This window comes from Elephas maximus, chromosome 3, assembly GCF_024166365.1.
Source record: "Elephas maximus indicus isolate mEleMax1 chromosome 3, mEleMax1 primary haplotype, whole genome shotgun sequence".
NCBI classification, from domain to species: Eukaryota; Metazoa; Chordata; class Mammalia; order Proboscidea; family Elephantidae; genus Elephas; species Elephas maximus.
In genome coordinates, this window is record NC_064821.1 from 30,932,705 (window position 1) to 30,958,946 (window position 26,242).

Sequence of the window (26,242 nt, forward strand, 5' to 3'; positions counted from 1 at the left end):
TGCCCTTTCCCTATCCTACTCCAGGCAGCCCAGGCTCACACTTGCTCTGAGCTGGAACCTGGAGCTGAGCCCAGTGCCATGCTGTGTCATGTGGCAACACTGTGCCCACAGCCAGTGCCACTGCCTAAAGAACATTCTGTTCTCTGCTGGGGGAGTTTAGTAAGGAACAGCATTTCTTATAAGAAATGAATGCACTGAAAATAAGTTTTAGGTTTCGAGTCAAATATTTTGGATAGAGAAACGCCCTTTAGACTAAATATTATGCAAACTACTAAGGCTACTAACCAAAACGTCAACAGTTCAAATCCACCAGCGACTCCCTGGAAATTCTATAGGGCACTTCTGCTCTGTCCTACAGGGTTGCTATGGGTTAGAATTGGCTTGATGGCTGAGGGTTTTTTTTTTTTTTTTCTGGTTTTCTCAGAGGGTCCCAAGGCATCATGCCAGCCTCACTCCGGTGGTGAACGAGTGCAAGTCACTCCAGGGAGAGCTCTGGCAACTGGCGGTGGGTCAGCTCTGTCACTCCCACCCTCAGAGCCTGGAGGGCTCTTCCTAGCAGAGTCTGGTAGGGGCAGGGGCCTGTCTGGGCTCCAAGGGATGGAGAAAGCTGTCAGCAGTCAGCGTGGTGGGTCATCTGATGGCACAGATCCAAGGCCACCTTCCGCCTCCTGGGTCTGCAAGGCATTAGAAAGACGAGGTCTGGAAGAAATGCTACTGGCCTATGACCTTCTCACTGTGCCCTGGTGGATTCCCATCTCTCACCTGCCCTGTCTCCTCTGAATGCAGATGTGTGCGTCTGACTTCTCAGGATGGGCACAGACTCTCCTGCATGCTGAGCCTACTCAGCCGTGTCTGTGCTGACATGCACTGTCCTTTCTGGAGCTTGAAAGGCCTGGGTTTCCAGACAGTGAATCAGTTCTCACCTCCCTATCCACTCCATCCTGCCCTTCGAGCACAGATCCTTAAGATGTCTTCCAAAGAAAGAAGACTCAAGAGAAGAGCAATAGCAAAGAGAATCAGCAACTTTTATTCAGGCCCACAGACTGGTGATTCTTGATCCACCATCGACCTTGTGACAGCAGCTCTGTGATGAGGCTCAGAAAGAGGAAAGTCTTCTCCAAGCCACACAAGTTGTCTGAGGCAGAGTTGGGGTTCAAACTCACGACTCCACAGCTCCAATGTCACCTCCAAGTTAGAGGCAAATTCACTCGCAGTTGGGATATGCAGGAGAGGGACATGGGGCTGGTGAGCACTTGAAATGTTGCTTGTCCCAACGGACATGTGTTGAGTGCAAGATGCACGCTGGATTTCAGAGCAAGTCCACGAGAGCCAAAAAATATGACCTTGAGTATATTCCACCTGAATTTAGAGACCATCTAAAGAATAAATTTGACACATTGAATGCTAGGAACTGAAAACCAGATAAGTTATGGGATGACATCAAGGACATCATGCATGAAGAAAGCAAGAGGTCATTGAAAAGACAGGAAAGAAAGAAAAGACCAAGATGGATGTCGGAGGAGACTCTGAAACGTCCTCTCGAATGTCGAGGAGCTAAAGCAAAAGGAAAAATTGATGAAGTAAAAGAACTGAAGATTTCAAAGGTTGGCTCGAGAAGACAAAGTAAATTATTATAATGACATGTGCAAAGAGCTGGAGATGGAAAATCAAAAGGGAAGAACACACGGCATTTCTCAAGCTGAAAGAATTGAAGAAAAAATTCAAGACTCGAGTTGCAACAGTGAAGAATTCAATAGGGAAAATATTAAAAACGATGCAGGAAGCATCAAAAGAACATGGAAGGAATACACAGAGTCATTATACCAAAAAGAATTAGTCGATATTCAACCATTTCAAGAGTAGCATATGATCAGGAACAGATGGTACTGAGAAGAAATCCAAGCTGCTCTAAAGGCACTGGCAAAAAACAAGGCTCCAGGAATTGATGGAATAACAGTTGAGATGTTTCCACAAACAGATGCAGCGCTGGAGGTGCTCACTGGTCTATGCCAAGAAATATGGAAGACAGCTTCCTGGCCAATTGACTGGAAGAAATCCATATTTCTGCCTATTCCCAAGAAAGGTGATCCAACCGAATGTAGAAATTATGGAACAATATCATTATTATGACACGCAAGCAAAATTTTGCTGAAGATCATTGAAAAACGGCTGCAGCAGTATATCGACAGGGAACTGGCAGAAATTCAGGCCGGTTTCAGAAGAGGACGTGGAACCAGGGATATCATTGCTGATGTCAGATGGATCCTGGCTGAAAGCAGAGAATACCAGAAGGATTTTTACCTGTGTTTTACTGACTATGTGAAGACATTTGACTGTGTGGATCATAACAAATTATGGATAATATTGCAAAGAATGGGAATTCCAGAACACTTAATTGCGCTCATGAGGAACCTTTACATTGATAAACAGGCAGTTGTTCGGAGAGAACTAGGGGATACTGATTGGTTTAAAGTCAGGAACGGTGTACGTCAGGTTTGTATCATTTCATCATACCTATTTAACCTGTATGTTGAGAAAATAATCCGAGAAGCTGGACTATATGAAGAATGGGGCATCAGTACTGGAGGAAGACTCATTAACAACCTGTATTATGCAGATGACACAACCTTGCTTCCTGAAAGTGAAAAGGACTTGAAGCTCTTACTAATGAAGATCAAAGACCACAGCCTTCAGTATGGATTGCACCTCAACATAAAACAAAAATCCTCACAACTGGACCAATGAGTAACATCATGATAAATGGAGAAAAGATTGAAGTTGTCAAGGATTTCATTTTACTTGGATCCACAATCAACAGCCATGGAAGCAGCAGTCAAGAAATCAAGAGACGCATTGCATTGTGTAAATCTGCTGCAAAGGACCTCTTTAAAGTGTTGAAGAGCAAAGATTTCACCTTGAAGACTAAGGTGCACCTGACCCCAAGCCATGGTATTTTTAATCAAATCATATGCATGTGAAAGCTGGACAATGAATAAGGAAGACTGAAGAAGAATTCACGCCTTTTAATTGTGGTGCTGGCAAAGAATATTGAATATACCATGGACCGCCAAAAGCAAGAACAAATCTGTGTTAGAAATACAACCAGAAGGCTCCTTAGAAGCAAGGATGGCGAGACTGTGTCTTACAAACTTTGGACATGTTGTCAGGAGGGATCAGTCCCTGGAGAAGGACACCATGTTTGGCAAAGTACAAGGTCAGCGGAAAAGAGGAAGACCCTCAGTGAGATGGATTGACACGGTAGTTGCAAAAGTGAGCTCAAGCATAACGATTGTACGGATGGCCCAGGACCAGGCACTGCTTTGTTCTGTGGTGCATAGTGTCGCTATGAGTTGGAACCAACTCGAAGGCACCTAACAACAACAGCAACATGTTGAAATGATATTTTAGACATCAAACAGCCACTGCCATCAATTACAACTCATAGCGACCCTATCAGAGTAGAACTGTCTCATAGGGTTTTCAAGGAGCAGCTGATTTGAACTGCTGACCTTTTAGTTAGCAGCTGCGCTTTGAACCACTGAACCACCAGGACTCCATTTTAGACATAGTGGGTAGAATACATATTAAAATTGATTTCACCTACTTCTTTTATTGTGGCTTCTCAAAGGTTAAAATTACATATGTGGCTTGCATTATACTTCTACTGGACAATGCTATTCCGTAGGAATGTTTTAAATGAAGGCAATGGCCTGGGCTTTCCACTTCTGGTAAAGAAGTAGAAGGATGAAAACACTTTTGCTCTGTGGTAACAAAAGGAGATACCCAGACAAAATAGAAATAATTCTTTTTCTATCAGCCAAGAGAAGAGCAGCAGATGTGAGAAAACCTTGGAGATCCAAGTCCCATAGAGAAAGGAGCCACCAGGATGGGCAGAGAGCGTAGAGGTCCGGGCTCAGGTGCACAGAGGGAGCCGTAACTGAGCACATGGATGTTCACACATTGCTGGGGGTTAGGAAGATATACTGCAACCACTTCGGAAAGTAGTTTGGCAGTTCTTTTTATAAAGTTAAACGTGCACCTGCCCTATGACCTAGCATTTCTACCCCTAGGTATTTACACAAGAGAAATAAAAATACATGTCTTCAAAACAACATGTGCACAGATGTTCAGAGCAGTTTCGTTCACGACCGCCAAAAACACTAAGCAAGCTAGATGTCAACTGACATGAATGGATGAACATAGTGTGGTGTTTCCAAACCATGGAATCCTGCTCAGCGATACACAGGAATAAATGACTAATTCTCACTTCCACATGGACAAACCTCACAAGCATTATGTGGAATCATGGAACTGGACAAAAAGGCTACACACTGTGTGATTCCATTATCTGAAGCTCAAGAATGGGCAAAAAACCACTCTAAGGGGATGGAAATCAGAAGAATGGTTCCTCTGGGGAAGAGCTGATTGGGCAGGTATGCTAGAGAAGTATCAAAGGTGATGGAAATGTTCTGTATCTGGATTAGGTGTAAATTGCCTGGGTGTTTAAAAAAAAAAAACTCATCAAAGAGTACCATTAAGATCTGTGAATTTCAATGCATGTAAACTATCTCAAAGGGAAATATTTTTTTTTAATTTATTTTTTAAAATTATTGTGCTTTAAGTGTAAGTTTACAAATTAGGTAAGTCTCATACTAAAATTTACATACGCCTTGCCATCCACTCCTAATTGCCCTCCCTCTAAAGAGATAGCACAGTTTTTCCCTCCACCCTCTCTGTTCGTGTCCATTCGGGTAGCTTCTGGCCGGCTTTGCCCTCTCGCCTCCCCTCCAGACAGGAGACGCCAACATAGTCTCATGTTTCCACTTGACCCAAAAAGCTCGTTTTTCATCGGTATCATTTTCAATCCCCTATTCCAATCCAATCCCTGTCTGAAGAGTTAGCTTTGGGAATGGTTCCTGTGTTGGGCTAAGAGAAGGTCTGGGGACCATGACCTCAGGGATCACTCCAGTCCCAGTCTGACCATTAAATCTGGTCTCTTTACGAGAATTTGGGGTCTGCATCCCACTGTTCTGCTCCCTCAGGGTTTCTCTGTTGAGTTCCCTGTCAGGGCAGTAATCGGTTGTGGCCTGGCAGCATGTAGTTCTTCTGATCTCAGGCTGATATAGTCTCTGGTTTATGTGGACCTTTCTGTCTCTTAGGCTGATAAATTACCTTGTGTCTTTGGTGTTCTTCATTCTTCCTTGTTCCAGTTGGGTTGAGACCAATTGATGCATCTTAGATAGCCGTTCGCTAGCGTTTAAGACCCCAGACGCCACTCTCCAAAGTGGCATGCAGAATGTTTTCTTAATAGATTTTATTATGCCAGTTGACTTAGATGTCCCCTGAAACCGTGGTGCTCAAACCCCCGCCCCTGCTATGCTGGCCTTTGAAGTGTTCAGTTTATTCAGGAAACTTCTTTGCTTTTGGTTTAGTCCATTTGGATTGATCTCTCCTGTATTGTGTATTGTCTTTTTCTTCACATAAAATAAAACTTATCTACTACCTAATTGGAAACCCTGGTGGTGTACTGCTTAAGTGCTACGGCTGCTCACCAAAAGGTCAGCAGTTCAAATCTGCCAGGTGCTTCTTGGAAACTCCATGGGTCAGTTCTACTCTGCCCTACAGGGTCACTATGAGTCGTAATCTACTTGATGATAGCGGGTTTGGTTTTTTTTGTTTACTACCTAATTAGTGAATACCCCTTTCCTCCCTCACCCTTCTCGTAACAATCAAAGAATATTTTCTTCTCTGTTTAAGCTTTTTCTCTAGTTCTTATAATAGTGGTCTTATACAATATTTGTCCTTTTGCAATTAACTAATTTCACTCAGCATTAATATCTTCCCGATTTCTTCATGTTATGACATGTTTCATGGGTTGAACATTGTTCTTTATCGATGGGTAATATTCCATTGTGTGACTATACCATAGTTTTCTCCATTCATCCGTTGATGGGCACCTTGGTTACTTCCATCTTTTTGCTGTTGTAATGAGTACTGGAGTGAACATGGGTGTGCATATATCTGTTTGTGTAAGCGCTCTTAATTCTCTAGGATATAGTCCAAGGAGTGTGATTGCTGGATCGTACGGTAGTTCTATTTCTAGTTTTTAAGGAAGCACCAAATCGATTTCCAAAGTGGTTGTACCATTTTACATTCCCCCAGCAGTGTGTAAGTGTTCCAGTCTCTCCACAACCTCTCCAACATTTATTATGTTTTTTGAATTAATGCCAGCCTTGTTAGAGTGAGATGGAATCACATTGTAGTTTTGATTTGCATTTCTCTAATGGCTAATGATCGTGAGCATTTCCTCATGTATCCGTTAGCCGCCTGAACGTCTTCTTTAGTGAAGTGTCTGTTCATACCTTCGCCCATATTTTAATTGGGAAACGCTGGTGGTGTAGTGGTTAAGTGCTATGGCTGCTAACCAAGAGGTTGGCAGTTCAAATCCACCAGGCGCTCCTTGGAAACTCTATGGGGCAGTTCTACTCTGTCCTATAAGGTCATTATGAGTCAGAATTGACTTGATGGCAGTAGGTTTGGTTTGGTTTTTATTTGTCTTTTTGTGGTTGAGTTTTAGCAGAATCACGTAGATTTTTAAGATCAGGTGCTGATCGGAAATGTCATACCTGAAAACTTTTTCCCAGTCTGTAAGTAGTCTTTTTAATCTTTTGGTAAAGTCTTTGGATGAGCATAGGTATTTGATTTTTAGGACCTCCCAGTTATCTGGTTTTTCTTTACCATTTTTAGTAATGTTTTGTATTCTGTTTATGCCACATATTAGGGCTCCTAACGTTGTCCCTCTTTTTTCTTCCATGATCTTGATCATTCTAGATTTTATATTTAGGTCTTTGATCCTTTTTGAGTTAGTTTTTGTGCATGGAGGGAGTTATGGGTCATGTTTCATTTTTTTTTTGCAGATGGATATCCAGTTATGCTATCACCACTTGTTAAAAAGACTGTCTTTTCCCCATTGAACTGATTTGGGGCCTTTGTCAAATATCAACTGCTCGTATGTGGATGGATTTATGTCTGGATTCTCAATTCTCTTCCATTGGTCTGTGTGTCTGTTGTACCAGTACCAGGCTGTTTTTACTACTGTGGCGGTATAATAGGTTCTAAAATCAGGTAAAGTAAGGCCTCCCAATTTGTTCTTTTTCAGTAATGCCTTATTTATCCGGGGCCTCTTTCCCTTCCATATGAAGTTGGTGATTTGTTTCTCCATCTCATTAAAGAATGTCGTTGGGATTTGGAATGGAATTGCATTAAATGTATAGATCACTTTCTCTGGAATAGACATTTTTATACTAGTAAGTCTTCCTATCCATGAACAAGGTTTTTCCACTTAATGTAAGCCTCTTTTGGTTTCTTGCAGAAATGTACTGTAGTTTTCTTTGTATACGTCTCTCATAAGATTTATTCCTAAGTATTTTATCTTCTTGAGGGCTATTGTAAATGGCATTGATTTGGTGATTTCCTCTTCAATGTTCTTTTTGTTGGTGTAGAGGAATCCAACTGATTTTTGTATGTTTATCTTGTATCCTGATAATCTGCTGAACTTTTCTATTACTTTCAGTAGTTTTCTTGAGGATTCTTTAGGGTTTTCTGTGTATAAGATCATATCATCTGCAAATATAGATACTTTCACTTCTTCCTTACCAATCTGGATGCGCTTTCTTTATCTAGCCTAATTGCTCTGGCTAGGACCTCCAGCACTATGTTGAGTAAGAATGGTGATAAAGGGCATCCTTGTCTGGTTCCTGTTCTCAATGGGTATCCTTTCAGAATCTCTCCATTTAGGATGACGTTGGCTGTTGGCTTTGTATAAATGCCCTTTTTTATGTTGAGGAATTTTCCTTTTATTCCTATCTTGCTGAGAGTTTTTCTCACGAATGTGTGTTGGAATTTGTGAAATGCTTTTTCTGCATCAGTTGGTAAAATCATGTGGTTCTTGTCTTTTATTTATATGATAGATTACATTGTTTTTCTAATGTTGAACCATCCCTGCATACCTGGTATGAATCCCACTTGGTCATGGTGAATTATTTTTTTTGATATGTTGTTGAATTCTGTTGGCTAGAATTTTGTTGACTTTTGCATCTATGTTCATGAGGGATATAAGTTTGTAATTTTCTTTTGTGTAGTCTTTTGCTGGGTTTGGTACAATTTGTCATAGTAATCTGATATGTCTTTTAATTTCATTTGGGTCTGTTGTGATATCATCCATCTCATTTCTTATTCGGGTTGTTTCCTATTTTTCTTCAGTCAGTCTGAGCAATGGTTTATCAATTTGGTTAATTTTTTCAAAGAACCAGCTTTTGGTCTTGTTAACTCTTTCAGTTGCTTTTCTGTTCTCTAATTCATTTAATTCTGCTCTAATTTTGTTTTCTTCCAGTGCCTAACGGTTTCTTTTGGTGCTATTTGTTCAAGTTGTAGGGATAGTTCTTTGATTTTGGCCCTTTCTTCTTTTTATATGTGTGCATTTATTGATATAAATTGACCTCTGAGCACTGCTTTCGCTGTGTCCCAAAGGTTCTGATTAGAAGAAGTGTTTTCATCCTCATTGGATTCTATGAATTTCTTTATTCCCTCCTTAATGTCTTGTATAACAGTTTTTTTTTTCTTATTGTTCAGTTTCTGAGTATTTGATTCCTTTTCCCTTGTATTTGTGTTATTGATTTCTACTTTTATGGCCTTATGGTCTGAGAAGATGCTTTGTAGTATTTCAATGTTTTGGATTTTGAAAAGGCTCGCTTTAAGACCTAAAAGGTAGTCTATTCTAGAAAATGTTCCATGTGCACTAGAAATTATACTTTGCAGCTGTTGGGTGGAGTGTTCTGTATATGTCTATGAGGTCAAGTTGGTGGACTGTGGCAATTAGATCTTCTGTGTCTTTATTGAGCTTCTTACTGGATATCCTGTCCTTCACCAAAATGGGTGTGTTGAAGTCTCCTACTAATTGTGGTGGTGTCTCTTTCACTTTCCAATGCTCTTAGAGTTTGTTTTATGTATCTTGCAGCCCTGTCACTGGGTCCATAAATATTTAATATGGTTATATCTTCCTGGTAAATTGTCCCTTTAATCATTATGTAGTCTTCTTTATCCTTTGTGGTGGATATAACTTTAAATCTATTTTGTCAGAAACTAATATTGTCACTCCTGCTCTTTTTTGATTGTTGTTTGCTTTATATTTTTCCATCCTTTGAGTTTTAGTTGGTTTGAGTCTCTAAGGTGTGTCTCTTGTAGGCTGCATATAGCTGGATAATGTTTTTTTTTTTTTATCCAATCTGCAACTGTTTCTTTATTGGTGCATTTCATCCATTTACATTCTGCGTAATTACATATAGGTAGTTTAGTGCTGTCATTTTGATACTTTGTGTGTTGACAATTTCATTTTTCCACTTATATTTTTGTGCTGAATTTTTCCTTGTAAATTGTGTGTTCCTCTTTTTCATTGTAGTTGAATTTATTTTTGCTGAGTCCTTATGTTTATCCTGGTTTTTATTTTGAAGTATGGAATTGTTAGTCCTCTTTGTAGTTACCTTAATATTTACCCCTATTTTTCTAAGTATAAACCTACCTTGTATCACCCTGTATCTTGTGGATTTCCTCTCCATATGGAAGATCTATGCCTCCTTTATTTAGTCCCTCTGTATTATTGTCATATTTTACATAATGTCATCAATATTTCCGTTTTGAGTGTTTTTTTAATTAATCTTATTTTTGTGATTTCCGTACCTGAGTTGATAGCAGGATCTTCTGTGTCCTTGTGTTGTGTTGATATCTGACATTATTTTCTGACCAAAGAATTTCCTTTGGTAATTCTTGTAGCTTTGGTTTTTGTAAATTTTCTAAGCTTGTGTTTCTCTGTATATGGCTTAGTTTCACCTTCATATTTGAGAGAGAGTTTCCTGGATATAAGATTCTTTGTTGGCAGTTTTTCTCCTTCAATGCTCTATATATGTTATCCCATTGCCTTCTTGCCTGCATGGTTTCTGTCGAGTAGTCCGAACTTATTGACTCTCTTTTGTAGGTGACTTTTCATTTATGCCTGGCTGCTTTTAAAATTTTCTCTGTCTCTTTGGTTTTGACAAGTTTGATGATAAACTCTTGGTGGTTTTCTTTTGGGATCTACCTTGTATGGGGTTCAATGAGTATCTTGGATAGATATCCTTTCATTTTCCATGATGTCAGGGACGTTTTCTGCCAGGAGATCTTCAACAATTCTGTCTGTATTTTCTGTTATCCCTCCCTGTTCGGGTATTCCAATCACACGCAAGTTAGTCTTCTTGATAGAGTCCTACATGATTCTTAGGTTTTCTTTTTTTTTTTTTTTAATTCTTTTATGTGTTTTTTTCAAATATATTGGTGCCAATTGCCTTATCCTCCATCTCTCCAGTTCTGCATTCCAATTCCTCAATTCTGGTCCTCTGACTTCCTATCGTCTAGTTCTGTAATTTTATTGTTATTCTTTTTAATTTCTGAATGCTCTCTATGGATTCTTGTAGCTTATTAAGGTTTCCATTATGTTCTTGAATAATCTTTTTAATTTCTTCAACTACTTTATCTGTGTGTTCCTTGGCTTTTTCTGTACATTGCTTTATTTCATTTCTGATGTCGTCCCTGATGTCTTGAAGTGTTCTGTATATTAGTCTGTTGTATTCTACATCTGGCAGTTCCAGGAATATATCTTTATCCAGGAAAGATCTTGGCTCTCTGTTTGGGGGGGTTTGTAGGAGCAATCATGGTCTGCTTCTTTATGTGACTTGATATTGACTGCTGTCTCCCAGTCATCTAGAAGTTATAATTTATTTTATATTCACTCACTGAGTCTTATCTTGTTTTTCTTTGTTTCAATATACCCAGATGTGCTATTATAGTGCACTAACTTGATTGTTGGAGCCTTTGTAGCACTTATGTCCTGTTACCAGATGGTTAGAGTTGTTACCAGGTATATGAGTCAGCTCAGGTGTCCTGATGGTTGGTCACTTGGTGTGTGGTGTAGGCTCTCACCTACTATCTTAGGGTAGTAGTGGTGATGACTGTATGCACCAATTCTGGTAGTGTAAGGGGGTCACCCTCTGAGGAGGGCAGGGTGCTGACAGCCTTCCCCCAAGTGCCAGTGAGGAAGGAACGTCTCTGTTCTCTAGAGCACTCTGGTTGGTGGGCTCTGCAGCTGTACCTTAGGCATCCAATGTTGTACCTGTAAAGACTGGTAGGTACCACTAACCTCAGACCCCTTTCACAGGTGGCTAGGTGGTGTGGATCGAGCCTCAGCCCTCAGTTGCCTGGTGTGGGTCAGTCAGGACTCTGTTTAATACGCAGAGCAGTACCAGACCTCCAAAACCTACCTCTACTGCTCAGCTGAAACAATTACAGTCAGATCTCTATCAGAATTGCCTTTGCATTATAATAGCCACCTGGTTCCAGGTAGGGGTGAAAGCCAAAGACTGGCTCTCTTATGCCTGGATTCGAGCTTCTTTTCTGATCTTCCAGTTTAGAGAAGTCAGGAAAGGATTTTCCCCATGATTTTTAGGGTTGCTAAGAGTCGGAATCGACTTGCCGGATGACACTGGGTTTGACTTTCTTGGTTGTTAATTGCTGCTTTTCCCAGGCCAGAATGGTCAGAAAAAAGCAGGGCACATCTATCTCTGGTCCAGGAAATTCGAATGTTAATAAAGCTGAAGGGGAGGGAGGGGTGGGATCAGATAGGAAAGAGTATATGGTAGACAAAACCACTTGTCTTATGTGGGGAGAGCTGTTGTATCTGAGATTCCAGAGGAGTGTGTAGCCTGTGTCCCCTGGCTAGGTCCCTGGGTCCCCTCTGAGATTGCCCCAGTGGGTAAGGCTGTATCCCATGTTTGCCTTGTCTCAGGAAGCAACCATCAGCCCCACTGCACTGGCACCATAGCACAGCACCAAAGAATCAGGGTTGGGGTGCTGCGCGCCAGACTCTGGAACTAGTTGCTGCTTCTATGCGGTCCCTTGCTCCTCTGTCAGGTTGGTGTGTAGCCTGTGTGCGCTGGCTGGGTCCCCTCTGAGACTGCTCCAGGGGGTCAGGGCTGCATCCCGTGCTTGCCTTGTCTCAGGAAGTCACCATCAGCCCACCACACTTATGCCAAAGCACAGCACCAAGGGATCAGGGCTGAGGTGCTGTGCACCAGGCTCTGGAACTAGTCATTGCTTCAGCATGGTCTCTCGCTCCCATCACTAGGGTTGATTCCTTAGCTCTGTGTTTGATCAGGGTTCGTAGATTGCCACGTATGTCATCATTTGTTTTTTCCAGTCTGTTCCAAGAGGGTTTAGTGGAAGGTTCTGCCTAGTCAGCCATCTTAGTCCAGTCCTCAGAAATTTTTTTTAAAAGTAAAAGCTGCAGCTCCAAAACTCGTGGAAAGAAGGAAAAGGGGCAGTTGGAGGGAGGCCTACTGGGAAGTAGACCCCATAGTCACCTGGGGAGGCAACACCAAGGTCCACTAACCTTTTGCCAGCCTCATAGTTAACTTCCCTTTTGGGGGATGGAATTGATATTGCCAATGATGTCAATGAAGACCCGAGAAAGAAGGTGCTCTCTCCAGTGGAGGGAGCTAGGAACTTGGGACCAGGGTCAAGGGCAGGTGAGGATTTCTGTAGCACTGAGTAGTGGAATCAATAGGTGCTGTTTATATAAATAAAATGCACACCAGCCTCATCATTACCAACAGAGCTTTAAAGATTCCTGTTCTCCATTCTGTGATAAGCACCAAAGCAGGTCTCTCCCTCTGCACCTGAAGCTGGGGAGAAGGGGAAGCTTCCCAGTCCTGGTGGGACACTCACCAAAGAGAGCCATCTTGCAAAGAGGGCATCAAGTTCTTATGGCACAAACCCATACAGACTCCAGTGACTACCTCCTCGGGTCCCCCAGTAGAAAAACTCAGCCGGGCTGAGACAGGGCTGAGGGACAGGGGACTCCCACTGTGCCAAACATGGGAACAGAGATGGAGGGTGTCTGGGAGAAGTCGCACATTCATGGAATCAAATGACGCTTGTTCTTCTCGATCTGGGGTGGACGTGATGACTCCAGGGTGTAATGGGAGAAAATGATAAGGAGCAAGAAATTTCGGGCCAGACACACCCATGAACAGAGGCATAGAGGGTGAGGGGACAGAGGAGCACACCCTGTTCCCTGGGCACAAGTCCAAGGGGAGGCCAGATGAGGTGTGGAATGACATTCCGAGGCACCACAAATATGAAAGGCACCTGAGGCAGCTGGACAAGGGGGGGAAGGTGTTTCCACTGTCATGTCACCCCATGAACGTGTATTCATCTTGAAATTAGGAGGGGTGCAATTTAGAGATTGCTCCTGGGCACTCAAACTGGGGCGGGGCACAATTTAGAGATAGCCTCTCACGTTCGTTACCCTCACTACGTCCCTGCCCAGGCCCACCATTTAGGGGCTGAGTGACCTCAGTGAATCCCAGCGTCCTTATCTGACACATAGGACTCACAGAAAGAACCACCCTGTGAGGTTGTTCGGGAGATTGAGACAAAGGGAGCATTGTGCACCCAGGAAGGGTCACGTCTCCCTTCCCGCCCCCTCCCAGGAGATTCCCATGGGAGATGCAGCGGGGTCTTCATACATTTATGACTCCTGATGACACCAGGAATGGATATAGCAGAGGGACATGCAGAGGCTCTGGAGCCCGGAGGAGGTGATGACAGAGACACTGGATCTGAGTCTGGAAGGATGAGTAGGATTTCCACAGATGGGAGGATGCCGAGGCCATGAGGTCAACAAGAAGACCAGCAGAAGACACGGCCACAGGGGATAGGCTGAGATGGGCAGGAGCCTAGGCTGGAGAGGGCTGTGGGGAGTGGGTCACAGAGGACCCTAGGGAAGGTGGACCTGATGCCAGGGAAGAGACTGAGCAGGGAGGGAAGAGCTTGTTGATGAGCATGGACTAGAAGCTGCACATCTGTAGGTCAGGGGAACGCTGCAGGGGTGTCTGGGGAGAGCAAGCCCCCAAGAAGTGGCACTGAGTGGGTAGGCATGGAGAGGGGAAAAGACAGGCCTGGTGGGCTCTGTGGGCAGAAGAGGGACACGAGTCTGGAAAAAGAAATCAGTGTCATAGATTAAAAAAAAAAAAAAAAAAAATTTTTTTTTTTTTTTTATAGGCACCTAGAAATGAAAAAGATGAAGTCCTTGTCTTCAAGAGCCCACTGTGTGTGTGTGTGTCTATCTTGGACAGGCCACTCTCTGTGTGTGTGTGTATTTATCTTGGACAGGCCCTGTCGGTGTGGGCCTCAATTTTTCCAACTATGAAAGGGTCCAATCGATGTGAAGTCTCGCTGAGAACACCTGCAGCAGACGTGCGCAAACAGCAATAAACCCCGTGGCCGTGTCCCACAAGATCCTGAGGACGTTCTGCCCACTCCTCTCGGCCAGAAACCTGACACTGCAGCTGCCTCGGGCAGGCCTTGCTGACACCCTCTGGTCACCTTCATTATCCCACCCTCCAAAAATGGATCCCACCCTGTCACTGCGGGTGCCCCACCCCAGTGTCACCCTCATTTCTCACTGCCGCATTCTCGTTCCTGATCCTGAACGGCCTTCTCCATGGAACCACAGCACAGGCTCAGGATCCACGTCCTCTGCAGATCAAGTCGGAAAAACGAGGGCGGGCTGAGCAGCAGCCCCCACAGGACGGGGACACATTTCAACTTCCTATGTTTGATCTGAAGTTAGGAGGGACAACAGGAAGGTAGGCTGGATGATCCTGGGGGCCAAAGGGAGGAACAAAGGTGGCCAGGAAGCGGGCAGAGATGGAGAAAAGCTGCCACCAAGGTCAAACATCGCTGGGGAGGAGACTCTATGGAGGGCCTCAGTTTCCCCATCTAGAAGGTGATGGGGTGAACTCAGAACTCTTGACTGGAGCTTGGACAGTCTGGAGTCCCAAGTCCATGATGCAGAGTTGCAGCTGCCTGGCGACAGTGTTGATGACACGCGGGGCCGCAGCTCAGGCTTCGGGCAGGCGGAGCGAGCATTAAAGGCCCTTCTGTTCCAGCTGCACAGATGCAGTGACCTCGTCATGGCAAACCTGCGAGAGTGTTTCCGGCACTGCCTGAACACACTTGGGCAGGACGGATGTAGGGCTAAGGGTACAACAGGCACTAGGGGTACCAACCTCATCTCCCACACCGCAGCCCTGGGGAACAAAGGGTCTCCCTCAGCCATGACCCCAGCTCTTGGTGAAGGACCTTTCCATTTGTACTCAATCGGTCCCTGTGCACAGAAGTCCCAAAGTGCTGGGAGGTGAGCCCATGAAGAGAAATAGCTAGCGCAGGTGCTCCAGGAAAAAAGGAGTCCTCAACATGAGGCCAGGACAGAAACCAAACTCACCCCCTTTGGGGGACCTTTGGGCTAAGGGGCCCAGTGTGGTCTGGGTTGGCCCAGAGCTCAGGGAAACCCCCCTCTGGTCCAAGAACACAGTAGCAGAAGCAGCAGCAGGCACACACTGGGGCTCCTGGCCTCAGGGGTACTGCCAAGGTCTAACAACCCCACTGTGGTGGCCCTGCCTCCTGCCCCCTCAAGCCAAACCTGCTGCCTCCTGCTTCATTCCTCCTCTCAGCAAAAAAGCTAAGAGCTTGCTCTGGCCAGGCCTGGGGATGGGGCAGGACAAACCAGGCCCTCACCCTCCCGGGCTCAGGGCCTGCAAAGAGTCAAGCCCAGGTGATGGGACCCAACCTGGCCTGCTGAGGCCCGGCTGGCCTCCTGGTGGTGGTGACAGTGAGCAGGAAATTGACTATCACTTCAGAGAATTCAATTTTAATTTATATTAATATATTGATTTGTAAACACTCTAATTTGTTCCAGTGTTTCAAAGGGTGTTAACAGGCTCAACGAACATCTGTCGAATGAGTAGAGGGATTAGTGAGCAATGATAATGAATCCAGCACTGACTGCTTCCCTGCAGTGAGCCGTGCACTTGTGATTTTATTGAATCCTTCCAGGAACACTGTGAGGATGGTGTGATTCACAATTACTGTTCGTTTTTGCATATGAGAAAACAGGGCCAGACCCTGTTCAGTGACATGCCCAAAGCCATGCAGCTAAAAGACCGTGCAAGGCATACTAAGGAGATTCAAGAAACCCCCAAACTGAGCACTTGGGCTTATTGTAGATACTGCTAGATCCCGGGGCACTTGAAGGTTCTGGAAGGGGATGATGGAGGGATGCCTCCCTGAGCCCCCTCCCCATGTCCCCGAGTTCCTGAGCCCAGGGCACAGAGCAGGGTAGGCTCTCTGCAGTCACTCTGACCAGCTGTGGAGCTGCCTCTCAGGGACCATCAACGTTTGCCTAGAAGGCCTTGGTCAGCCCTGCCTGGCCTTTGACTCAGCATCCTCACCCCTACAACACCTTTGAAAGAAAGCCTCATTCTCTCCCACCACCTCTCCTGCGTGGTTTTCATCTCTGAACTGCTTAGAATAACGAGAGGTAGGGCAGAAAGGTCAGAACATCACAGATCAACCGACTGAGGCTGACAGCACTGACCTTGGTGGTGGACAGAGAATGCAAAATTGTGAAATGTGGCCAACTCAGCTATCACCATTCACAGGGGCAGGGAGGAAGATGGAAGCCACGGCCTCCCCAGCCTCACTGAGGATCTTGTCAGAGCCATCAACCTCATTCACACAGCCATACTGTGCCCTGATAGTGTGCAGGCGCTGGGCTTCAGGGGAGCCACTGAGTTGGATCAGTCTGATAGGGAGACCTAGACAATGATCATGACAGACCCAGCAGAGAGCAGTGACAGCAACGACAGAGGACTCACGCCCTGCCTGTGGAGCTGCAGTCATTCCTTCATCCAATAATTCACTCATCATTCAGCATTTTGTTCCAGGCATAGGGATGCAGAAATAAATCAGGAGCAGTCCCTGTCCCCCAGGAGCTCAGAGTTCCGTGGGGTACAGACCTATCCACCCCTCTGTCTGTGGGATGGTACAGGGAATATGACCCCTGCCTGTTTCTCATCTGTACAGTGGAGTATGGAGTGGCTGATCTCTGATGCGATGATGCAGGAGAAACGAGAGCCCTGGGCAGACGGGACTCCTGAGCTCAGGTGGGTTCGACAGGCCCCAGGCAAGAGCACACCCGGGACAGATTTAAGACCTGGAGCAACTTCCTGTGCAGCAGCCACAGCCCAACCAGCCATGCCTCATACCCATTGCACCCTCCACTTCTTCCCCAGACATGGCAGGTTCTGCCTTCAGACATTAGTGCCAGCAGTCCTGCTGGCCCTGGAGATGCAGAGCCACAAGGGTCCCTGTCTCTGTACATATAAAGCCTGTGCCCCTCAAGCCCACTGCCGTCAAGTCAACTCCAACTCATAGTGACTCTATAGGACAAAGCAGAACTGCCCCATAGGATTTTTAAGGAGCGGCTGGTGGATTCGAACTATCACCTTTTTGTTTGCAGCCCAGCTTTTAATCACTATGCCACCAGGGCTCCAAAACCTCTGTAGGACGGTTTATATTAACTAGAAACCCACATGTCCTTGAAATGGTGAATACAGCAACTGTGGTATGCCTGTATCACGGAATATGACCCAGAATAAGGAGGAACAATTGACGTAGTCATCAACGTGGATGGCTCCCAAATGAATTATGCTAAGTCAAAGGAGCCAGAATCAACAGTCCACACAGTGCAATAATGTACAGACAGTTGCCAGGGATTCACAGTCAGGAGACAGCCTGACTAAAAAGGGGCAGCATGAGGGAGGGTTTTGGAGGGAAGAGCAGTACTGTTCTGTACTTTCACTGGGTTGCTGATTTTAATACTGAATGCACTTGTCAAGTTATATTAACTGTACATCCCAAAAGACAAGTAGTATTTTTATATTTTAAACGTAAGTTTAAAAGATTTCATAAGCAATGAACAATGACTGTAAGAAAATTGGAAATTACAGAGAAGCAAAATGAGAAATGAAATCACTTATAATCTTACCTTTAGGGGACAATCCCTGTTAACATTCTAGGATGGAGCGTCTCTGCATGTTGGTCTGTCCGCCTTTATAAAATGTACATGTATAAGTAAATGTTTGACAAACTGCCATCATCACGTACACACTGTTTTACATCCTCCCTTTCACATGACATTATGCCACCACTGCCTCCTCTGTGATGCAAACTTTTCTGAAAAAAGTCATTTAGTGGCAGCTCAGAATTCTGGTGTCTGGCCAGGTGTTAATCTATCAACTCCCTTCCTGGTGGAAGATGATTTTCAGGGTTTCCAATATTACTACAATAGTACCATCATGCCCGAGGATTTCCACAGGATGATCCTACAAGGGGAACTGCTGGGTCAAGGGAAGGTCTAATTTGAAGGCTTCTACTAACTGTGGCCACCATTTCCCAGGCCTCTTACATGAAGAGTCAGTGAGGCAGCTTCCAATTCAGCATGGGGCAGAGTGGCGCTGGATAAACTGCAGGCTCAAAAGCCCCTCTGCGTTGTCCCCACTAATGCAGTAACCCTCGCTGGGCTCCCATCTTCTCTAGGCCCTGCAGTGGGTATGCACACCAAGTGGAATCCATAAAACGCAGCCTTATCTCCCCGCCTCGGGCACACCCTTGGATGGACAGAATCACAAAACCAAGGCTCAGTCAGTGAGCACAGGCTCTGGGCCTGTGAGGACAGCTCCACTGCAGCTAGGTCAGGTTGGGGCTGAATGTGGGCCCACCATCGCATTGGGCCCGAAAATGAGCTGTCCTTCCAGGCAAACCCTGCTTCTCACAACCCTACCTGAGAGAGGGACTTCCGTGGGATGATTTTGGTTTAAAACATTCTTTGCAGTTTCCTCATCAGTAAACCAGGGATCATGACAGTAGTTGGGAAGAATAAATGAGATGCAACACAAAACATATCCACTACAACAATGAACATACAGTACAATCCTGATTCTGTTAAAAACACTGCTTTGCATATACCAAAAAAACCAAACCCCCTGCCGTCAGTGCGATTCCGACTCACAGCATATAAGGAAGGCTAAAATGAAATTCTAAAATTCCAAGACCGGTGAGATTTTAAGTAATATTTGCTTTCCCATACACTTTTTAGTTAAAATCAATTTTTCCACAATGTGGTGTATAATCTAAAAAAAAAAAAAAAATGCTAAAGCTTGACAGTTGATACAAAGAAAACACACTTCAAAACACCCATGTATTGATGAGACATTCTAATTAAGATAACTTTTACATAAATCAGTCAAAATGCAAATACTACTTATGGAAATTTATGCCCTAGAATCACAAGAGTACTTAGAATGATATTTACCATCTTAATGTTTACATCAGAAAATACAAAGTGGAAATGAATGCACATAGGGATAAGGCAGTGTACACTCCACGTTTGTAACTTCGATAAAATTCTTCCCCTGGCTGAAATTTCCTTGTGCACAAAGAGGAAAATGATGTGATTGAAGGCATTCTCACAATGCTTAGAATCACAGCATCTTTCCAGTGTGTGAGCTCTCATACATATCTGTGTTCTAGGGAGAATGACATATCTCACCCCAGATGCCAATGTGTGGTGGACTACAAATCCTACTCTACATGCCAACTGAATCCTGGGGAAATCTAAGACTTCCCCTTCCTGTTCAGTTCTGAATCCAGGTACCCATATGTCACAATTTCTCACTGACCCTAGCTAAGTGGGGATACGTCAGCACTCAGACTACCAAAAAGGCCAATGCCAACTCCTTCCACTTCTGACAAGTTGGGCCCTACCAATTTCTCTGCATTTCATTATACACTAGAACAACTCACAGACCTGATGGAGAGTACCATGCCTGCAATAACAGCTTTAATACAGTACAAAATACACCAACGAAGAGGTGCCTAGGGCACGGACTGGGAAAGTCCCCAGAGATGCACTACCTTCCCATATGCATGGATATCTTGCACCAACCAGGAAGCTCAATGAACCTCTGTGTTCCAAAGCCTTCACTGACCTCACCTCATGGAGGTCTCACTGCCCTCTGGTCTGGCTATCCCACACGCATTAGGCTCAGGAACCCAGAAAAAGGCCAAATTGTTTACTGCGAGGTGATTTATCACCTCACAGTGTCCTGAAAAAGCTTTCATTATCTTTTACATTTGTAGGCTGAATCCACAGTGTAATATTCAACATGGAAAAAGACATGCAGATGTTCCTAGGTCTCTTTAGTGTAACTTCTTACATGGTCAGTAGGGTTAATTAGGGAAAGCTTTTCCATATGCATGAATTCAAATGTCTTTCAAAGAATGGGGAGAAAATTTCACATTCCTTACAGTTACATAGTTCCTCTGCCATGTATTTTCTATTAGGTTTGTGAAAAGATACAGAATGAAAGCTATCCAAAACCACTTACACATACAATTGGCCCTCCATATCCAAGGGCAAATCTGGGTTCAATAAACTATGGATCAAAAATGCTCGGAAAAAAAGACAGTTCCAAAAAGTGGAACTTGAATTTGCTGCAAGCCAAGCACTACGATGAACCCACACAAATGAAATGACAGGTAGGCATGGCCTGCTGTATAAAAACCAAAACCAAATCCGTTGCCGTCGAGTCAATTCCGACTCATAGTGAGCCTATAGGACAGAGCAGACCTTCCCCATAGAGTTTCCAAGGAGCGCCTGTTGCGTGCAAACTGCTGACCTTTTGGTTAGCAGCCATAACTCTTAGCACTACACCACCAGGGTTTCCAGCCTCCCGTCATTTAACAGAACCTCAGCCTCTTTCCAGCACTTGTTGTTTGAGCATTGTTCACCTTGTGTCTCATTCCTGTGCTATTTGTATTTTGTGCACCCTTCATTTCTATGAAAAAATGGATCCTAAAAAGCAATTAAGTGGTCAAAGCAGTCTCTCAAATGCTAAGAGGTGGCATAAAGTATGATATCTCTTGACAATACAGTGAAACAACTATTTACATAGCATTTACATTATATTCTCCCCCCAAAAAAGAAAATCCAAGCCCACTGCTGTTGAGTCAACCCATAGGGTTTCCAAGTAGCGGCTGATGGATTCAAATTGCCAATCTTTTGGTTAACAGCTGAGCTCCTTAACCACTGCACCACCAGAGCTCCACATTATATTAGGTATTATAAGTAATCCAGAGATGATTTAAAGTATATGGGAAGATGTGCTTAGGTTATATGCAAATACTACACCATCTTATGTAAGGGACTTGAGCATCCATGGATTTTGGTATCTGTGGGGGTTTCTGGAACAATGACTGTATATTCTCTCCAGTATGCCTACTCACATGTGTTCCAAAGGATGAGAGATACCAGACTTTTCCATATTCCTCACATTTCTAACAAACCTCTCCACTTTGAGTCACTGTATTTAGAGAGGAAGGAGTAATCAGAGACTTTTCCACATTCCCTCCACTCATAAGCCCCCTGTCCACCATGAGCTTTTATGTTTACTGAAAGATGAGAAAGAACAAATGGCTTTCTCATATTGCTCACATTCATAAGGTCATTCTCCATTGTGAGTACTATGTGTAGTGAGAGATGAGAACTGACTGAAGCCTTTCCCTGCTCTTGTTACAAAGGCTTTTGTCCTGTGTGACTTCTTAAGTGAAAAGTGAGGTATGAGGAATTACTGAAGACTTTCCCACATTCCTTACAGTCATAAGGCCTCTCTCCACTGTGAGTTCTTATATGTTTAGTAAGGGATGAGGACTGACTAAAGGCTTTCCCACATTCTTTACATTTGTAAGGCCTCTCTCCACTGTGAGTTCTTATATGTTCAGTGAGGGATGAGGAACGACTAAAGACTTTCCCACACTCCTTACATTCATAAGGCTTTTCTCCACTGTGAGTTCTTGTATGTATAGTGAGGGATGAGGCACAACTAAAGGCTTTTCCACATTCCTTACATACATAAGGCCTCTCTCCACTATGAATTCTTACATGTTTAGTGAGGGTTGAGGAATGACTAAAGGCTTTCCCACATTCCTTACATTCATAAGGCCTCTCTCCACTGTGAATTCTTGTATGTCTAGAGAGGATTGAGAACTGACTAAAGGCTTTCCCACATTCTTTACATTTATAAGGCCGCTCCCCATTGTGAGTTCTTATGTGGTTAATGAGATATGAGGACCGACTAAAAGCTTTTCCACATTCCTTACATTCATAAGGTCTCTCTCCACTGTGAGTTCTTATGTGTTCAGTGAGGAATGAGGAACGACTAAAGGCTTTCCCACATTCCTTACATTCATAAGGCCTCTCTCCACTGTGAATTCTTACATGTGTAATGAGGTGTGATGACTGACTAAAGGCTTTCCCACACTCCTTACATTCATAAATTCTCTCTTCATCATGTTGTCTTATGTGTTCAATGACAGATGAGGCTTTCTCACATTCCATACACTCATAAGGCTTATCTCTACTATTAATTTTTTTATGTAAAGTAAGGGATGAGAGATGAGTGTAGGCTTTCCAACATTTTTTACATTTACACTTATGACCTCTCATATTTGTGCCAAAGTATAAAGAACTACCAGATTCATTACATTCATAGGGTTTCTTTCCAGTAAGTGTTGTCACATGATTCTTAAGAGCTGAGATACCAGTGAAGCCTTCCCCAAATACCTTACACTTAAAGGGTTTCTCTACAATAAGAGTTCTCATAGGAATGGTTGGATGAGAAGGACAGCTGCAGCATTCTCCACATTTCTTACACTGATACATACTGCATCCAGTGTAAGATCTAGTATGATACTTAAGTGATGAATGATCCACGAATTTTTCACACTCACAGCATTCAACAAGATTTACTTGAGGAGGAGTTTTCATAAACTCGGTCATATCTGGAATCCAGCTGAAGGTGTTTCCATACTGAATGCTTTCATTACTTTCATGGAGCTTCTCTAAAATATGGCTCCTGTTAAAAATAGACAGCATGATGTTGGAAATAAATTTGTTACATTTCACCATTATTAAACAAAGTCAATATGTTTTTTGCTGAGTTGCCTCATGTTTCATAGTTGAGATCACCTTTCAGAGATGATGCCATTACGCTCAGCATTTCAAAAATATGCTTTCTGAAAATTGTGCACAAGGGAAATATGTTTCAAACACTCAATATCAGATTTGATGTTATGAAAACATCGTAGTTTAAAAATTCTGTGAATACACAATTTTAGAGGTATTTATTTATATATATCTTAATGTCATGACAACTTAAGTCTCTCTCCTGAGGCAGTACTCTCTATTGTTTTATTGAAACTCACCTCACATGTCTCTCCTGGTTGTTATGCTTGTCTTCAATGCCCTGGAATTCACAGATTTCTCTTAACAAGGAGGGCCATGTGCCATTCTTCATTAATCGTACTATTACTTGTTCACTGGATAACTTTTTTCCATCATTAAGGTTTCGAGAGACTGACCAAATGATTGAGAGTCACAATATGAAACAAAAAGGAAAGGAATTATCAGGAGGAAAAAGGCAGCTGTGAACAAAGAAAAACTTGGGGCCTTTTGGCTATTTCAGGACTTCAGAAACGGTCTAAAAGCAATTTACTAGAAAATACTTCCTTAAAAATTAAGAGTAAGGGTGACATGAGTAGGATGTAATTAGGAGAACAAAGTAAAAAAATACTGGACACAATGGGCATGCATATGTAATGTTACAAAATGAAAAGGGGAAGCTATTTCACCAGGAAAACAGGTGTGAGAGAACTGATGGAATTCATAAAAGGAAGATCAGTTATCTGAGTGGTTCGGTCTCCTCAACCCCAAAGAGACTTTTTTCATTTATTTATTCAAATCTAATTCCCTCTATGCAGGGCTGGTACTTCCAAGGATTCTACCCTTCCTGGTGCTCTGACACAATGGCCTGGATGAGTCCTACCTTCTCTCTCCTCAGATCTTTCTCTTATATCTCTACAACAATAAATGCATGTAGCTGACATGGGGCTCATGCAGAAAGGCAAATCATGCATATCTTAGTTTCTTACTGGTGCTAAAACAGAAATATCCCAAGTGGGTGGCTTTAAGAAACTGAAATTTATTTTCTCACAGTTTAGACAGGTAAAAGTCCAAATTCAGGAAACCAAATCTAGGGTATGGCTCTCTCTGTCCACTCTGGGAGAAAATCCCTGTCTTTTTCAGCTTCTCTTCCTGTGTTCCTTGGTGACCTCCACTTGGCATCAATCCTTCTCTGTTTGTGATTGCTTGCTTCTGTGCCTACCTAATCTGTTCATTTTATATATTGAAAGTGATTGGCTTAAGACACACCCTACCCTCATATGTTCTCATTAACATAACACAAAAAACCCTATTCCCAAATTGGATTGCTTCCAAAGTATCCCACTGCCATCAAGTGGATTCTGACTCATAGTAATCATGTAGGATACAGTCCAACTGCCACATAGGGTTCCCAAGGCTATAAATCTTTACGGAAACAGACTGCTACATCTCTCTCCTGTGGAGTGGCTGATGGGTTCGGACCATCAAACTTTTACTTAGCAGCTGAGCACTCTAACCACTGCACCACCATGGCTCCTTCCTCCAAAATATAGGTGTTAGAACTTACAAAACATGTTTTGGGGGGACATCATTCAAACAATAACAACGAAGGAAGAAAGTAAAGAGCAATGAACATTTCCCTGTAACTTAGCCAATACTTTTGTTTTCAGAGTTTTGGGAGATGAGCAGGTCTGAGTTTCCACGCAGCAAAATAATCATGTCAAACTTGAAATAAACACAGTGAGACTTTCTACAAGGTATTACTTGTTGTTAGGTGCTGTCGAGTCAGTTTCGACTCATAGTGACCCTATGTACAACAGAACACAACACTGCCTGGTCCTGCACCATTCTCACAATCATTACTATGTTTAAGCCCGTTTTTGCAGTTACTGTGTCAATCCATCTCATTGAGAGTCTTCCTCTTTTTCGTACAACCTCTACCAAGCATAATCTCCTTCTCCAGGGACTGGTCCCTCCTGACAACATATCCAAAGTACTTGAGACGAAGTCTCCCCATCTTCTCTTCCAAGGAGCACTCTGGCTGTATTTCTTCCAAAACAGACTTGTTCGTTCTTCTGGTAGTCCATGGTATATTCACTATTCTTCACCAACACCATAATTCAAAGGCTTCAAGTCTTCTTCAGTATTCCCTATTCATTGTCCAGCCTTCACGTGAATATGAGGTTCCTGAAAATATCATGGCTTGAGTTAGATTTGCCTTAGTCCTCAAAGTGACATCTTTCCTTTGTAACACTTTAAAGAGATCTTTTGTAGCAGATTTGCCCAATGCAAAATGTCACTTGATTTCCTAACTGCTGTTTCCATGGGCACTGACTGTGAGTCCAAGTAAAATGAAATCCTTGACAACTTCAATACTTTCTTCATCACTGTCATTATGTTGCTCATTGGTCCAGTTGTGAGGATTTTTCATTTCTTTACATTGAGGTGTAATCCATACTGCACGCTGTAGTCTTTCATCTTACAGAGTAAGTGCTTCAAGTCCTCCTCACTTTCAGCAAGCAACGTCGTGTACACTGGCCTTGTTTTTCGCCAATGCCTTCAGTGCAGCTTGGACTTCTTCCTTCAATACCATTAGTTCTTGATCATGTACTACCTCTTGAACTGACTGTCGACCAATTCTTTCTGGTACTGTGACTCTCTGTATTCCCTCCATCTTCTTTTGATGCTTCCTGTGTCGACCAATATTTTGCCCATAGAATCTTTCAAAATTGTAATTCAAGGCTTGATTATCTTCTTCAGTTCTTTCAGCTTTAGAAATGCCAAGCGTGCTCTTCCCACTGATTTTTTAACTCCAGGTATTTGCACATTTCAAATACTTTACTTTGTCTTGAGCCATCCTCTGAAATCTTCTGTTCAACTCTTTTACCTCATCATTTCTTCCTTTTGCTTTAGCTACTCTACATTCAAGAACAAGTTTTAGAGTCTCTTGTGACATTCATTTTGGTCTTTTCTTTCTTTACCATCTTTTTAATGGCCTTTTTCTTTCTTCATGTATGATGTCCTTGATATCATCCCACAACTCAACTGCTTTTCAGTGATTAGTGTTCAGTATATCAAATCTATTTTTGTGATGGTCTCTGAATTCAGGTGGGATGTATTCAAGATTGTACTTTGGTTTTCACGGCATTGTTTTAATTTTCTTCAGCTTGAGCTTGCATATGAGGAATTGATGGTTTGTTCCACAGTCAGCCCCTGGCTTTGTTCTAACTGATCACATATTGAGCTTTTCCA

The 26,242-nt window shown here is 43.2% G+C and overlaps 1 protein-coding gene across 6 annotated transcripts in view; it reads right to left on the reverse strand.

Moving 5' to 3' along the window:
* Positions 1 to 19,257: 19,257 nt before the first annotated feature.
* Positions 19,258 to 26,242, reverse strand: part of LOC126072200 (zinc finger protein OZF-like) — a 50,019-nt gene continuing 43,034 nt past the window's right edge. For all 6 annotated transcript variants that reach the window (XM_049877020.1, XM_049877014.1, XM_049877015.1 and 3 more), the window contains 2 exons: positions 23,254 to 23,404; positions 19,258 to 22,904 (listed from right to left, as the gene is read on the reverse strand). In XM_049877020.1, the coding sequence (XP_049732977.1) occupies positions 21,563 to 22,904; positions 23,254 to 23,404 (1,493 nt within the window). In that variant the 3' untranslated portion in view covers positions 19,258 to 21,562. The remainder of the gene's footprint in view (positions 22,905 to 23,253; positions 23,405 to 26,242) is intronic.